Below are 16,442 nucleotides of genomic sequence, written 5' to 3'. Positions count from 1 at the left end.
ACCAGTTCTAGTTCTAAGATTGTAGGGAGGTATATGGACTATCCACAAGTCCTTTCACCTCTTTGACTCCTTCTCCCGAAAAACTAGCCACTGGAAGCACTCTTCTCCTCCAGTCAGCAAACAACGATTACATGCAATTATATACAATAATACACTGTTATTGATTGTGGGAATTGCGGGTACCTGAGCTACCTGTCCCCAGCAGTCTAGGTCACTAGGCCAGCCGGTGCCGATACGGCTCTTCTTACTCACTCCCGCTCTCTTCGGCACAATCAAAAACTATAGATATATCATATCCTTTTAAATTGACTTCTTCATGCTTTAGTCATCACTAAACAATGTTTCTCTTCTTTAAGATATCAATAGATGCTTAAATATCTTACGATCAATATCCCAGGGCTGGTTAGAATTCAGGGTAGCTGTATAAGTATTTGGAATCTTAGCCAAGGAGCAGAAACGCTTTAGAGAAATAGTCTCCTCAGTCTGAGCCTGGCAATCGAATAATACCCTTTCTAATTTAATAGTCAGTTTGAATGCTGAAAAAAAATTCAGTAAGCGGAATTCATCAATTTGACTTCTAGTTAGCTCGTTTAGTTTTGGGTATAATTTTGCAAAGATTTTTTTTTTTTTATTGTACCTCAATTGAGTATATATATAAAATAGTTATTATTTCAATTGATCAATTCCTAGGATTAATGATGAAAATATGGACGATGGGTTTCAACTTATGCCGAATTCACTCCACTGCTGGCTAACTCGGGTCCTTTACAACAGACGATCCAAATTTGATCCTCTATGGAATAGCATTGTGGTCGCTGGAATTCAGGACGGAGAACCGTAATTCATCTCTATCTTTATTTTTAATTTTTTATTCCTTATTCTTTTCCCAGTTATGGTTGCGACTCATAACGCTTTACAATTAGGGTAGTAATTTTCATTTATTGCCATAATAGTTTTTTCTTTCTTTGCTGTTTTTAGTGCTAGTTCTAATGATTTATTATATCATATAATTTACTTATTTTTTCCTTTTTTTTCGTTCGGGTTATGGTTGTGACTCCTAATGCCTTACACTTAGGGTAGCTTTTTTTTATTATTATTACCATAAGTTTGTTCTTTTTTCTTTGCTGTTTTTTGTGATAGTTCATATGATCTACATTATCGTATTATATTATTTTTGTTATTTATGTTTTTCCTTATTTTTGTTCCGGTTATGGGTGCGACTCCCATTGCTTTATAATTAGTGTAGTTAATATTTTTTTCTGTTTTACCATAATGTTGTTTTTTTCTTTGCTCTTTTCTAGTGATTGTACTTAAGATTTGTATTATTATGGCGTTTTAATTTTCTTGTGTTTGGTCTTATTTTCATCTCCCTTGCGGTTGCTGTTCTTAATTCTCTATTAAAATTTCTATGAAATATCTTTTTTACCACAACGATATTTTTGTACAGATTTCTGTGGATTTTTTGTGATTTTTTTAGCTTTTCAGATCTTTGACATTTTTGCTTTCTGTCTTTTTTTTTTATTCCTAGCCTTCACATGTTCTTTTTAGGTTCAGTGTGTCCTTTGCCCATTCTTTTGGGGTGCCAAAACCTGTGCCAGTCTTTCTCACATGCCACCGGTTTCTTCCTTTTTACTTAAGACATACTCAAAGTGGCCTATGCTTCTTTAATAGCTTGTTTGGCCTTGCTTGTTTGGGTCGACATACTAAATTCTTGATAACTATTTATGAATGTTATGCTATTGATGAATTGAATCTTCGTAGGGTGGTGACTACTTTTTAATCTTGTATTTTTACAAATGTAGTTTTTAGGCTTAACATTGAATTCGAAGTTTTTTAATGGAACACCTTTTAAAAGTTGGGAACAAAAGATTCAGGAGTTCCCACAAAAAAAAATCAAGTGAAGAAATTTTATTTGAGGTTGTTATTATAGAAATTCATTTCTTTGTCAGTGGTACCCTTGTTTTATTTCCTTGGTCTGTTTTACATTTTGACGGTTTGGGGAGATCAGTGTCACTTGCGAATTTGCTATTAGCCTCCTCTACTCTTTCCTTAAGTTAAAGAAATTTTCGAATCTGAGATGCGAATGCAGTGTATCTAGAAAAATAACTCAAAATTTCGCAGTTTGAATTTAAGCTGGGGAACGTAGTGATAGTGGAAGTTCGAGTGATTTTTTGTAAAAGTACAAAAATAAACTTCTTTCAAAGAATTTGTCTAAAGACATTGCAGATATTTTTATGCAAAAGAAATACTTTGTCTGAATTTTGGATGATTTCTTAATTAGGCTAAAAAATAGGGATACATAGGGTCTTATCTGTTTGTAAAAAAAAACCGGTAGTTCTAATTCAAAAATTTTCGAAGATCGCCAGTATTAAATTTAAAGACAAAATATTCTGTTGAATTAATAGTTTAAACAAAATTAACCTACTCAAAAAATTCAAAATTCTTGCAGTGTATGAAAAGATTACTGTTTATGAGAGATTATGATTAAAGACACTATATTTAAGTGTTTCTTTGGGAAGGCGGATAAGATTTCAGAAAGAATTTTATCGTTTACCTGGTTTTCATGAAAACTCGCTTGTAGCAAACATATTGTGACAGTTTAAATCTTTACGGGGGAAACCAGTGGCTGCTTTGGCCTATTTTCAAGTGGCGTATCGGCAGAACTACTAATATATTAAATAGTTCTCCTTAGAGATTTAAACCCATTGTCAGAAAAATTCTCGTGGCTCAACTTAGCCTTGTTTTGAATTTTTTTAGTTTCGCTTAGTAAACTAGCAGTTATTTAATTCTATTACGCCCATTTTTAAGTGCTAAAGTCCACTCCTATTAGTTTTTATTTTCTTTGGGACCTCCAACTGAAATGCGAATGAAGTGCTGCGGCTATTCTATCTGCACCAATGTCCTCTTAGAATTAGTAGCTTAGCGAGACAAGCTTTTGAATTGTGCCTCTTCAATGAACCTCTCTCTACAATAAATTGTAGTGTTGTTTTTACTATCTGTTATATTTTTACCTTTCTTCAGTTTAACGTTTTCAGTTGAGGAGGGTCGTTTTACTTTAAATTATGTCTCATATTATTTTTTTTTTTCAGGGCAAGAAAGTGGAAAGCAGGCCTAAAATTCTTCTTTAATTTTTTGAAGATAGCGCTTTCTAGTGATTTATAATAGATGACTTTAATATTTATCATTAGTATTATCCTTCATGGATGACAGATTGCCAAAGATTGCTCTTGTTGGCAAACTGTCTAGGGCAAAACGAAAAGCAGTCGTCCCTGAATGGGGTAGGAGGATATTATAAGGAAAGAATTAAGAGAAATTGGAACTTTTTTGAACGGTGAAAAGAGGGAGGGTGTGAATAGATTGGGATGGAAGAGGGGCGTGCGTAGCTGTGTTAGCCTCAGGCAGGCTGGTGCTGCAGGTTGTTTTGCCTTACAAGTTATTTAAGTTTTCGACAATTTGTTTTCTGGGAATTTCATATAATATTTACTTTGAAAATATAAGCTATCCAATTATATGGGTATTAATTAGTAGACTAAACAGTTAGACAGATTTAATGGTGTTATTTGACCCTGTTCCATTCTCGTTCATTTAGGTTATTAAAACACTTTTACGGGGACATATTTGGTTGATTGACCGATTCGGAGCAGATTGTTGTCATGCTGAACAAAACACAAAAACAAAACCTTAGCACAAAACTAAAATATGATGACCCTTTCTTTGTAAAGGTGAAAGGGTATCTTTCACCGTTAATAAGAAAGGGTCATCATATTTTTCGCTTTGTGTTTTGTTTTAAGGTTTTGTTTTTTATATTTTTATTAGTTTTGTTCTGTACTGAGGACGGTCAAGCGGAGGTCTTGACCGAAATATTTGCATAATTTTTCAACTTTTTCACTGGCTGTATTGTCCTTGTTTTCCTCTTTTCTTCGCGATTTTAGGTTTTATCATGATTAGCCAGTGTGGTCTCAGAAATTATTTAAGCCCTGACTATTTGAGCTTATTTATGATTTATTATTTCCACTATTATCTTCTCTTTTTTGAAAAAAAATTATATGCTAAATTCCTATTCTTGATCTTTTATACATAGAAGATTTTATGTTAGGTTTAATTGAAAGATTTTTTTTTTTGTAGTTTTCTTGGCCATGTGGACAAAATTGGAACTGCTTATAAAGACAAGTGTGTAGTCACAGGTGGACTTGGTGGAATGATTGGGATTACTCTACTTAGAGATGTGCTAGAAAAGAAGCCAAATCTATCTGAAGCTGAAGCTAGGCAAGCCATCGAAAAGTGTATGGAAACGATTTTTTGCAGAGACGGACGATCTTATTTCAAGGTACGGCTGTCTTCGTGTAAAATCGTCAATAACTCCTTAATAATATTGCTGCAGGTCATTCAAATACTAAAAAACTAATTTTTTTAGTATTTAAAATACTAAATACTAAATTCAAATCAAAGTACTAAATCTTATATCCACAAAATTGAAGGGTTTAAATTTTTCCCTTCGATGATTCATAAGTATGTGTCCACCAATGTCATTTTATAATATCTACCTTTAACTTTTTAGTAGCATTGCTGCAGATTATTTGGATGAAAGAGGAAAGAGGAGAGCTTATATTCTCCTTCGAGGATCGTTCAGGGGTTCTTCACCCCCTAAGAAAATTTTGCAACGCGGCTTTATTTGATGTAGAGATGAATAAAAAAATGTATCTGTGAAAAAAAATGATACAAGGACTGTAATCAACAAAATTTCAACACTTAATTGCATTCTTGAGACCTTCTCTAGATTTAATCGCTAATTTGTGACGTTTCATCTGCACTATAAGTTCTAATTTTTTACCTCTATTTCCGTGACTCAGATATGTATGTCCGCTAATTTTTGTGATGCTCGCATAAGTAGCGTCTGATTCCATGATTCGCAAGTGTATGCTCACCATTTTTGTGATTTCATAGAAGCAGCTTCCATAATTCCATAAGCAAATCCGAATCCATAATTCACATGTGTATATCTACCATTTTTTGGAGTTCATGGATGCTTTAGCGATAATAACAGAATCACCCTATTAACTCTTTTTGAGCCGTCTGAACCCTCTAAATCTCCATATTTTTTGCTTAAGTAACAAAAAGTTTTCAGTCCCTTGAAAATCCATTAGGTCAGCATTAAAAACCATTTCTACTATGAAAATTCAAAACCATGCCATGTCTAAATAACCCTACAAGAACAGAGTTGCGGTCTGTGGGAACATGTCCTGCGACAAGCTTTCTTATAGCCATCTAACCCCCATGCTCTGGAAAAATCTTAAAGTATCTCCCTTAAGGTTTGTGTTGTGTGTAGGTTGACATTGAAAATCCCGAAAGTGACGGGACAAGTTTCTTAAGCTTTGAAGTCACGGTGTGGTACTGTGTATAAATAATGAAAGTACTAAAAAATGAAGAAGCTCTCAATGAAGTTTTTGTGTCATTTCTTTGAATGTCCGTATAACGCTGGTTTGATCCAGTCAGGGGCAAAGGTTGACTGGGAGCGAAACGCTAAGCGGACTTTTCGGTTAGGTGGTCCTACCTATATAATAAGGGCTCCGCGTTATTCGCACCGTAATTTTCGCCGACACGCAAATCAGTCCTATCAGCTAAGTAAGAAGGAGGCTTACATTAGGAAGAGGACAGATACCGCGAGTCATGTTTTTGTGCCAGATCTCCCTGATGCTTGTTTGGACTCGGTGTTGCTCCGATTTTCACGCAAAGGGAGAGCAGCATCCTATTTTCAACTGTATAAACTTTCAGCTTTCGTCCTGCATCATGGAAATTTGGGCCAAAGAACATTCATGGTATTGTCCTCTTCAGAAGAACATTTAACACCATTGACAGTTTTTCGTTTTTCCATCAGAACATACAATATTTATTTTTATCAGATACAAAACAAAATAACTGGACTAAGCACTGACAAAAGCGATGTTAAAGTCTTCGAATCTCTTTTCACTGAACTCTTCTGCGAGAAAACGACTCGAGAGTACGAACGATTCTTCCCTGAGAAGCGAGTTACAATTAAGCCGCAGAGCAAACCATGGGTTAACCCGAACATAAAAGCTGCAATGAGAGAGCGAGACATGCTTTACAAGACAAAGCCCCACTGTGATGAATATAAACGGAAGAGAAATATACTAGTGATACTACTAAAGCAAGCTAGGCGTCTGTATGGACACCAAATATTCGCTAGGTTGTCAGCCAGTGATCCAAGGAAGTTCCACACAATTGTACGGAAGTTAATGGGACAGCAGAAGTCAAAATCCATTCTGAGGGACGAGCACGGAAAGAATTTAACCGCAGAAATGATTAATGCCCACTTCTCAAATATTTGCCGCCAACAGCCTCCCCTCAATACTTTACCACAGAATGGTCCGATTGGAACCATCCCTGTCATCACAGTTTCCCAGGTCCAAGAAAAACTCAAACACCTAGATATTAGGAAAGCCTCTTACCCCGGCGAAATTCCTATAAGGCTGATACACGCATGCTCCTCCTTCCTGGCCACGCCATTGGCTATGATGTATAGCCAGTGTCTACTGGAAAGCGTTTTTCCAGATAAGTTTAAAAAGGCATTTATCACACCTATTCCGAAGAAAACATCACCGACCTCACCATCAGACCTTAGGCCGATTTCGAAGACGCCCATCATCTCGAAAGTCTTTGAAGACTTTATTCTACAGTGGCTACTAGCAGAAGTAGAACATAAAATCGACCCTATGCAGTTCGGTTTTCGTCGAGGGCACAGCACAACACATTATCTGGTCAGGTTACTTCATGATCTAGTAGAGCACCTAGAAATTTCGGAGGCCCTTGCTGATATAATAATTTCTGATTTCGTGAAAGCATTCGATCTCCTTGACCACGAGACTGTTATCAATGAAGCCCGTGCCCTGGAGGTCTCGCAGTTTCTGCTGTCCATCATCGCAAGTTTCCTTTCTGGTCGTCAACAGTGCCTACAACTTGAAAACGGAGAAGTATCCAACTTCCAAGACATCACAATTGGAGCAGCCCAAGGAAGCAAGCTAGGTCCCATGTTATTTGTCATTGTAATCAACCGACTGATGAGACAACATAAACAAAGGTACAAGTTCGCAGATGACTGTTCAATAAGTCTACTACGATTCCTTTCACAAACACCCGACCAACTCGAGCCCCCAGTTGCAGAGCTTCGGGATCAAGCTGATCAAGTGAAGCTCCAGCTAAGTCTCGAGAAAAGCTGTGTGTTGCGTGTCAACTTCCTAAAGAAGAAGAGCATTGACGAACCTGTACCTCTCCAAACAAAGAAATCAGTCAAAATACTCGACATCACACTAAGTGACGATCTTAGGTTCGGAGATCACATCGACCAGCTCACAGCAAAGGCAGCTGGTCTTTTAAAATCCTTTGTAAATCTCAAAAGGTTTGGAGTGACAGAACAACTCCTTCTTTCGTGCTACAAAACTTATGTAATGCCCATAGTCATGTATGGCTGTCCTGTCTGGCACCCATCGCTCACAGAGAAAGACAGAAGTCAGCTTGAAACAATTCAGACAAGAGCCTGCAAAATAATTCTTGGATCAAATTACAAAAACTACGAAGAAAGCTTGAGCGAACTCAGGCTCCCAACCTTGGATGAAAGGAGGCACGAAACGCTGATGAAGTTTGGAGCTGACATCCTGAAGTCCCCAACGCACCGAGATATCCTGCCTCTGTTTACTTCAGTGACTCACGTACACAAGACAAGGGTGGCAACTTTTAAAGAGGGAAAAGAACTGTTAGAATGCCCGCCTACACACTCAACGACAAGATTTTTAAACTCCTTCGTTCCATACTACGTGAAGCACTACAACGACAATATCCTCAAATCGAAGTGATAGCTCATCATGTGTGTTCTTTATGTTGCGTCTTTTTGTGTTTTTCTATTTTCTTTTTTTTTGGTTTGACGATACCCATGTATTGTGATATTGCATTGTGATAAAGGGAAAGAATAAAGATTATTATTATTATCATCTCCCATTGAAGTTCTCAATCTTGTCTTAATAAGCTTCAGTTTGCTGAAGGATTTCTCACAGCTACTTGAGGAAATGAAAATGTCAGAAGATATTCGTAGGCCAGAAAAACTTAAGTGTAAGCTGATGAGGACTGACTGAGGCTTAATAGCAGCCGTTACGGGCCAATTATGCAGTTGGTGCACAAACTATTGTAAATTCAATCTCGCACATCAGCCCCTCTATATTCTGCTCCAAGTTTAAGTGCATCCTCATACTGTGCACTAGGCTTTTCCCGGCGATTTTTAAGACCCTTGCTAATAATTTATTCGTAAACAGAGGCAAAGCTTTTCAGTTCTGACCTCAACTCGTCACGAGAAACTTTCGTCATGTCTGCAACGTTTCGAAGGGCTGATTCTGGCATTTCACCTTGATGCACAAAGTTGAACGTGGTGGGTTGCTAGAAGTATACCTCGGAAATTAAAGTTTGTTGTCTGAAAATCTTTCTTTCAGGTTGGTTGTTATTTGGTCAATTACCAAGCTGAACACTTTGTCTCGAAATCCCTGTTCTGGATCTTCAGCTCGAGAACCTTTTGCCGTTTCTCCCGGCATGCACTTTTTCTTGGCAACGCGACAAGCTGGTAGCTCTGAGCTTCAAGGTTCAATAATTTGATCTCTTGAAGGCCATTGGTTGGCACGAATTTCGAGTCTTTTTTTACGCTTTCGAAGGAAATGCTCTCTAAAATCTTTCTGGCTTTATAAGCCATGTTCCAGGCCGTCAAAAAGTCCAATGTTTTTGTCCGGCTTGAAATAGGGCCAATGACTTCAAATACAGCGAGTAACAAGTGAGTGGATAGGATTGTTTTTTACTCCGTAAGCTTATTCAGCAGTGAGTTGGCTTCAGATGAAGTTTCTGATTCGAAAAAACTGCTGTTTTCCACTGAGGACAAAATATGCACTGTATTTAAGTACAGGCGATCGTCACTGGAAAATATCAAACAAGCGATTTCTCTTTGCCCACCAACGAGTTTCGTTGGTTTTCTGTACCCTCTTCAACTTCGACTGTCCTGCTATTGTCTTCTCTGCTTGTTGTCGCCAAAGGCCCATTAGTTTGTGCGACTCAGCAAAGAAACATGACATCCTCTCCTGGTGCCGAAAAGATTCCTTGCCCCTATTGCAGGGCAACAATCAACGATGCAAAGACTTAGAACGTGGCAGTAGCGCCAGATATAAACCGAATCTAGAGTGCATTTTTTAGTTTGAAATTGAAGTCCATTAAATTCGCCCCTCATGTTAGGAGCATCATCAAACGATTCCCATGCTACATTTTCGTACTTAAGTCCGTGCTCTTCAATCTTTGCTTGTGGAAGTTTGTTCAAACCCTTTCCGCTGGAATCTTGGACAGGTACGACAGCAAAGAGCCGTTCGGGAAGTCCTTTGTCTTTCACATTTCTTAACACGATAGAAGCCTGGACCACAACCCTGGCGTCATGAGTTGTTTCTATTTAGATACTCTACCTTTTTTCAACGATTTCGTTTACAGTCGCTTTCCGCGTGTGTTTCAAAATTCTCCTTATTACTTTGTAGACCTTCACCTTAAAAAGATAAGTGACGAGTGAGTCACGACCCTTGCTGTGTCTCCGGAGCTTCCCCTTGCATTCACGTTCGATTTCCTTTTTCTGCTATCCTCTATTGCTTTTTCCAGATGTTCCTTTAGAGGGCATCTTGGGCTAGGCATTTTGCTCGCATTTTGAAAGCAAAGGTAATACCTGAAAGAAGTTTCCTTGGTTTATTCCAGGCTTTGTTAGAAGCTCAAGCCCTCCTGGCTACCGTGTGCTCTAAAAGGTAATCCCTGTCTCCCCAACAGCTTCACGACCTCGAAAATGCGATTTAGTACTTGAATGTTTTGCAAGATCTGTTCTTTCCGTTTATTGACCAAAGCGCTATTTATGTACAATATAGTTTGTCGGCAGTTTTCAGCTTGAGCGTATGCTTGAGCCACAGCAATATGACCTTTTGACTTTTCATGTGCCTGGATTTCCTCATGAGCATGCTTAAAATTGGTGAACCCAGAAAAAACTGCAACTTTACGTCGGAAAACGCGATGCATATGCTGCAAAGAATTGATTTTACTGTCATTTCTCTAGTTTGAAGAGTAACCCAGGATGGTGAGACGGAACCAGTGGTAAATTTCTGATAGCAAATTGAAGCCAAATCAAAGCTAGGCTTTTCTATTTGAGATGGTGTCGGCTGGAACGGATGTGACCTCATAAAATTTAATTTCTGAGCTAGTGTCGAATTTGGAGGTAAAGAGTAGAAAATAGACTCCTTTACTGGCAAAGGTGGTTCATCATCATTTTGGCTCGCGTCCCAGTCGATACTTCCAGTTAGGTTCGATACGATGTAGATTTCTCCGCTACTGGCTCCACTGGTCCGGAAGGTGTCACAGTATTTGACAATGTTGACTCACCCTCTGTTGAAAAAGGTCAATGTCCTGTGCTTGTTTGATTTGGTTCTAAAAATGGAATATAAGAATAAAAACACCCAGGCACACAAGCAGCCAAAGTAGAGTAAAGTTCTCAAGACTTCTGTGAAATGTCGCAGGCATTGAAGCCAGGACGCTGAATCCTGGTTTGAATTCACTTTTTGACCATCCGTCACCAAAAACCAGGTTTTATCAAGGTTCATTTGTTCGGATAGGATTTTTTCAGATTCCGAGGACTGTGAAAAATCCGATTCGATCATTGACCTTTGATTTTATGAAAGCAAAACCTGAAAAAATGACAGAAGAAAAAAAAAGCTGCCTTTTTAGGCGTCGTGTGGCAGGCCTAATCTCCTGAGACTGGAAGAAAATGCCATAAAAACACGACAGTTAAACCGGGGCAACAATAACTCATAGAGTCGACTCAACGGACCTCGAATGAGTGGGGCTCTGTGCGAGATGTATTTGCATAAGCACCTAATTTGATCAATAATTGCGCCAATAGACATGGTATAACGGACGCAGCATCAATAGACTGACAGGCTTTTTGATATCAACATCTGCTCCTAAGTAATCAACAGTGACGGTCATGCGAACAAATACTTCGAATCCTAGCCCAAAAGTAGAAAAAAGTTTTACTCTGCATGAATGAGAACTTTTTTGGTCCACCTTTTTACCAGTCACCTTGTTTTCAAACTGATGAACGTGAAACCCTAAATGTTACACTTTTTCTAAGCTAAAATTCTTTTACTTAAGAAAACCAGACAAATTTATGTTGTAACACTTCCCAACAGAGCACCTTGACGTTCCAGTATGTACTGACTCTCCTACTAGCTTGCAACGGAATCGGGCCCACAATGACCCACAAAAATCCAACCCCTGAGTCAATTGACAACCTTTGGGTTATATTTATCAAATTTCAACCCACGAACGAGCCTGTTTGACAACAGCACCTGCTCCTTCCTAGAACAGGATGCTGGCGTCTACGCTAAATCCGTATGTAGGCTATAAATCCTATGATAACATATTCAAATAATTTTTAAGTGATTTTTTTTTTTAGTAAATATTACGACGAATACACTTTTGGCTTAGAAAAAAAAACGACCGGCCCAAAGCGGCACAAAACCAACTGATCTAGGGGCAATTCCCCCGTTGTCTTCCGGCCCAGTCTGCCTCTGGTCAGAAGACCCTCATCAGGGGGTTCAGACCCTTGAATAAATGCTATTTGAAAAACTTTGCTAAATCTTTTTCCATTTGATCATGCGAACGGCTATAACAACCAATTACACCATTTATAAAACAACTTGGATATCCAATCTGGACTATTCCTCTTTACAGCTTTAAAATTACTTTAGTAATTAGTAATTTTGGTCTGTAAAACTTGTTTGCCAGATCTCAAATTAAATTAAATTTGTTTATGGGGCTTCACTGATTTGTCTTGATTGTTAAATTTAACATTGGATCTATTTGCTTATAAAGACAGCTGACTATTGACTCCTCCTCCCTCCCCCTACCTGCAAGAGCAAACAGATACTAAAAATGACATTTTTTATTATATTTCGAAAGTATATGATGATTTTCTGGTTAAAATTGTTTCTTTATGTTCTTCTAGATTTACCATATATTATGCTATTTTAATTAGGTTCTGATGCTTAATCAGATGCTATGACGTTTATTCAGATAATTTGGTCAGAATCGACTGTTTGTGGTATCATAAAGGGTACAGTCTCTCTGTTAAACAATGGGAATCAGTTACTCTAAAATTAATGTTTTACAGAACCTTGGGTCTTTGACAATTAAGCCTCACTGTTCATAAAATAATTTTAAACAGGTATGTAGAGAGTTTGCCTCAAAAACCATTTTGTTATCGTTTTTGTGTCATTGATTTTTGTTTCATTACAAAAAGTATCACTGCCTTTTTCTGTCATCGGACAAAATGCCATTTTTTTCTGTCGTCGGCCAAAGTGCCATTGTTTTTTTTTTTTTTTTTTTTTTTTTTTTTTTTTTTTTTTTTTTTTTTTTTTTTTTTTTTGTATCATGAATTTTATTCATGGTACAAAAACTAGTAAATTTAAGTATAACTTTTCCTATTAGTTAGGTTACTTATAAACACTTGCTATTACCTTATAACTTAACATTTAGAATGGTTTGTTATTAAGACGACTCTAGAAAACGACCTTACAGGCAGACAAGTTTAGTTATATAAAATCCTAGTTTAGTATATAAAATCTGAACTATTTTAAAGATTTCGCACAAAAGAACTATTCGAAATACGACATTGACAAGACAAATATGGCCCAATTAGAGAACAGTACAAGATAGTGAATTGGACGATAGGTTGCGACAGGATGTGTAGGGAACAGACTAGACGAAAAGATTTAGAGGAAGTGGGAACTTCGTGGGAGGGGGCAAAGATGGCTGAAGTGCACTAGTTTTTTTTCTGCTATACCATTCCATTGTGTAGTTGTATTTTTCCTGGTTATTAACCCTTCAAATGAAAATTCTGAATTTTTTCTAGTATGAAATAGCTAATTGCACTAAAGATGGAGTCAAGATTGAAGGGCCATATGACGTGACTCCAAACTGGGAAATAGCCAAGCACATTGTGTAAGTGCCCTAAAATTTTCAGACCTCTCTCTCCCTCTCTCTCTCTCCCTCTCTCTCTCTCTCTCTCCCTCTCTCGCTCTCTCTCTCTCTCCCTCTCTCTCCCTCTCTCTCTCTCTCTCTCTCTCTCTCTCTCTCTCTCTCTCTCCTCTCTCTCTCTCTCTCTCTCTCTCTCTCTCTCTCCTCTCTCTCTCTCCCTCTCTCTCTCTCTTTCTTTCTTTCTCTTATTTTTTTTTCGAATATTTCTTTTCTCTTCTCAGAAAAAAGTCATAATCTCTATCTAAATTGTAGGAAGCCCCTTGATTTTTAATTAACATTTTAAGTTGTACTCGTTTATTGAAATTGAATCTCCGTGGTAAATTCAGATGTAGCTTCACTTTTTTGTATATTGCTCTTCTAGTAACACTTTTATCTATAAACACAGAAAATAAAAGCTTCAAGAAAAAAAAGAAATTTTTTTTTGATGATTTCTCTTTTATCTTGTTTATGCTGAGCAGATATAGGTAGCAGGTTTAGGTAGAATTTCGATGATTTTTCTTTATCTTTTTTTAATGATAATAAAAAAAGCTGAAATTTTGATGATTTTTCTTTTATCTTATTTATTTTGAGCAGATATGTAGGGTAGAATTTCGATGGCTTTTCTTTATCTTTTTTAATGATAATAAAAAAATCTGAATTTTGATGGCTCTGTTGTAGCTTGAATTGAATGTAGATTTGTACCTAGATTTGAATTTAGTTGACTTTTTTATCTTTCTTTTTATATCCTCGACAGATCTATAGGCTAGAATTAATTGAATGCAGATGATTTTTTTTTTTTTTTTTTTTATGCTCGTGCATAAAATAGGCTCGAGTTTGAATGAGTTTTTTTGCTAGAATTGGATTTTGATTTGTTTCTTTTTTCAGCCTTGACAGATCCGCAGGCTAGAATTTCGATGGCTCTTTTGAAGCTAGAATTGAATTTAGATGTCCTCTTTTTAAAAAAATTATATGTAATTGGAAACTCTGCAAAAATAAACTTTCCTGGTTCTAGAAGGGGTTTGCGGATTCAAAAGAGTATAAGTAGAAAATAAAAAATAAGAAGTTAAACTATGCTAAAATCTGGATTTGCCATTATAATAACTTAATGTGTCGCCCGGACACCAACTCGTCCAGCGTTACCTTGTTTTTGTTTTTATTTTAATATTAAATAATTTTTTTTTTTTTAACTGAAAGTAAGGAGCGACATTACAACTTAAAACGAACAGAAACTACTTCGTATATGAAAGGGCTGCCTCCTCATCAACGCCCCGCTCTTTACGCTAAAGTTTGACTCTTTCTCTTAACTTTACTTTTTGAAACAGTAAACAACTTTAGCGTAAAGAGCGGGGCGTTGATGAGGAGGCAGCCCCTTTCATATACGACGTAATTTCTGTTCGTTTTAAATTTTAAAGTCGCTCCTTACTTTCAGTTAAAATGCCTTTTTTTATTTAATTTCTGAATGTTTTTGAATTAATGCATGTTTTTAATTTTGGCTCTCCGCAGGTGAATAATTAAAACGAAATTTGCATATTTTGTTTTTGGCTAAATGGCTTTCTCATAGTTTTGATCGAAAGATTTTGAGAAAAAAAGGAGCGAGGGAGGAGGCCTAGTTGCCCTCCGATTTTTTGGTTATTTAAAAAGGCAACTATAACTTTTAATTTTTTACGAATGTTTTTATTAGTGAAAGATATACGTAACTTACAAATTAGCTTACGAAACAAACTTCTGTATTCTCATGTTTTTATTATGTATATGGGGGGGGTCACCCCCTCGTCAGTACCTCGCTCTTTACACTAAAGCTCAAATGTTGTCCCAAATTCTTAAGAACGACCCCTGAATCACAAAACCCGTAGAATAAATAGTTGAAATTACTAAAAATACTTTAGCGTAAAGAGAGAGGTATTAGGAAGAGGTGAGCCCCTCATATGCGTAATAATTTCTGTTCGTTTTGTTTTAATGCTGCTCCTTACTCTCAGTTGAGAAAAATGTTTTCATATTTATTTTTTCATTTTTTTTTAAATAATGCTAGAAAATGTTGCGCTCCCTTCATGGAAATTTTCTTCCCCCATGACAAATTCCACCATGGAAAGTTCCCCCAACATATCCCCCTCTTCTCAACCCCCCCCCCCAACCATAAAATCCCCTTGAAAACGTATATACACTTCCCAATCACTAATACTATATGTGAGCACTGGTCAAAGTTTGTAACTTATAGCCCCTCCCATGGGGACTGTGGGGGAGTAAGTCGTCTCCAAAGACATAGTTATAAGGTTTTTCGACTACGCTGAAAAAAATGGCTATTTCATAATTTTGATCCGTTGACATTGGGAAAATATTTACCGTGGGAGGGGGCCTAGGTGCCTTCCAATTTTTTTGTCTCTTAAAAAGGGCACTAGAACTTTTCATTTCTAGAAAAGAATGCCTTCAGGCCAAAAACACAAAATTCCACATTTTTGTAGATAGGAGTTTGAAACTACTGCAATAGGGTTCTCTGATTCGCTGAACTTGATGGTGTGATTTTGTTAAGATTCTATGACTTTTAGGGGTTGTCTCCCCCTATTTTCTAAAATAAGGCAAATTTTCTCAGGCTCGTAACTTTTGATGGGTAAGACTAAACTTAATGAAACTTATATATTTAAAATCAGCATTAAAATGTGATTCTTTTGATGTAGCTATAGGTATCAAAATCCCATTTTTTAGAGTTTTGGTTACTATTGAGCCGGGTCGCTCCTTGCTACAGTTCGTTATCACGAACTGTTTGATCAAAGTAAACGATTAATTCTAAACTTCTCTTGCTCATAAAACATAAAATCTTAAAGATATTTATATCCCATAAAAGGCATGTAAAGCGAGTGGGGCTCGAAACACTCGCCCCAAAAAATATTTTTTGTATTTATATATTCGAATGATTTTCTAATAATACGCCCGCAGTTTTAATGAATATTGGCCTCCGCCCCGGACCAGAATGTAACCTATTGTGTGTTCCCTGAACTGGCAAAGGAAACAATAGTGGCCATTGAAGGTTTAAAAGCAAAGACGCAATTTGACCATATCAACAATAGCATATACTTAAACAGAGTATCCCTTATCAAACACACATTTAAATACAAAAATCTCTTAAAAGTTGCCTTTTATGAGAGGATTGGCATATTTGAAGGAGGATAATGTATCTTCTTTGTCAATTTTCTCTTGTGTTTACTTTTTTGAAGTTCGTTGATTTACCACCGAAAGACCTCAATTGTTAATTTGATTTTTCGTTCTCTTTCAGTGGCTACGAATAGTGGATGTCTCCTTGGATGAAACTATGTATATCTGGCTTTCACATTTCATTTATAATAAAAATCTATTGGAAATAA

At 36.9% G+C, this 16,442-nt stretch overlaps 1 protein-coding gene across 2 annotated transcripts in view; it reads left to right on the top strand.

Moving 5' to 3' along the window:
* LOC136031779 (proteasome subunit beta type-4-like) overlaps positions 1–16,442 on the top strand; it is a 39,251-nt gene extending 22,809 nt beyond the window's left edge. For both annotated transcript variants that reach the window (XM_065711550.1, XM_065711551.1), the window contains exons 4-7: positions 691–837; positions 4,126–4,327; positions 12,983–13,071; positions 16,355–16,442. In XM_065711550.1, coding sequence (XP_065567622.1) covers positions 691–837; positions 4,126–4,327; positions 12,983–13,071; positions 16,355–16,367 — 451 coding nt within the window. In that variant the 3' untranslated portion in view covers positions 16,368–16,442. The remainder of the gene's footprint in view (positions 1–690; positions 838–4,125; positions 4,328–12,982; positions 13,072–16,354) is intronic.

This window comes from Artemia franciscana, chromosome 10 (assembly GCF_032884065.1).
Source record: "Artemia franciscana chromosome 10, ASM3288406v1, whole genome shotgun sequence".
In the NCBI taxonomy this organism is placed as follows: Eukaryota; Metazoa; Arthropoda; class Branchiopoda; order Anostraca; family Artemiidae; genus Artemia; species Artemia franciscana.
Note: the sequence above shows the minus strand (reverse complement) of the source record. Positions and strands in the feature narration are given on the sequence as shown.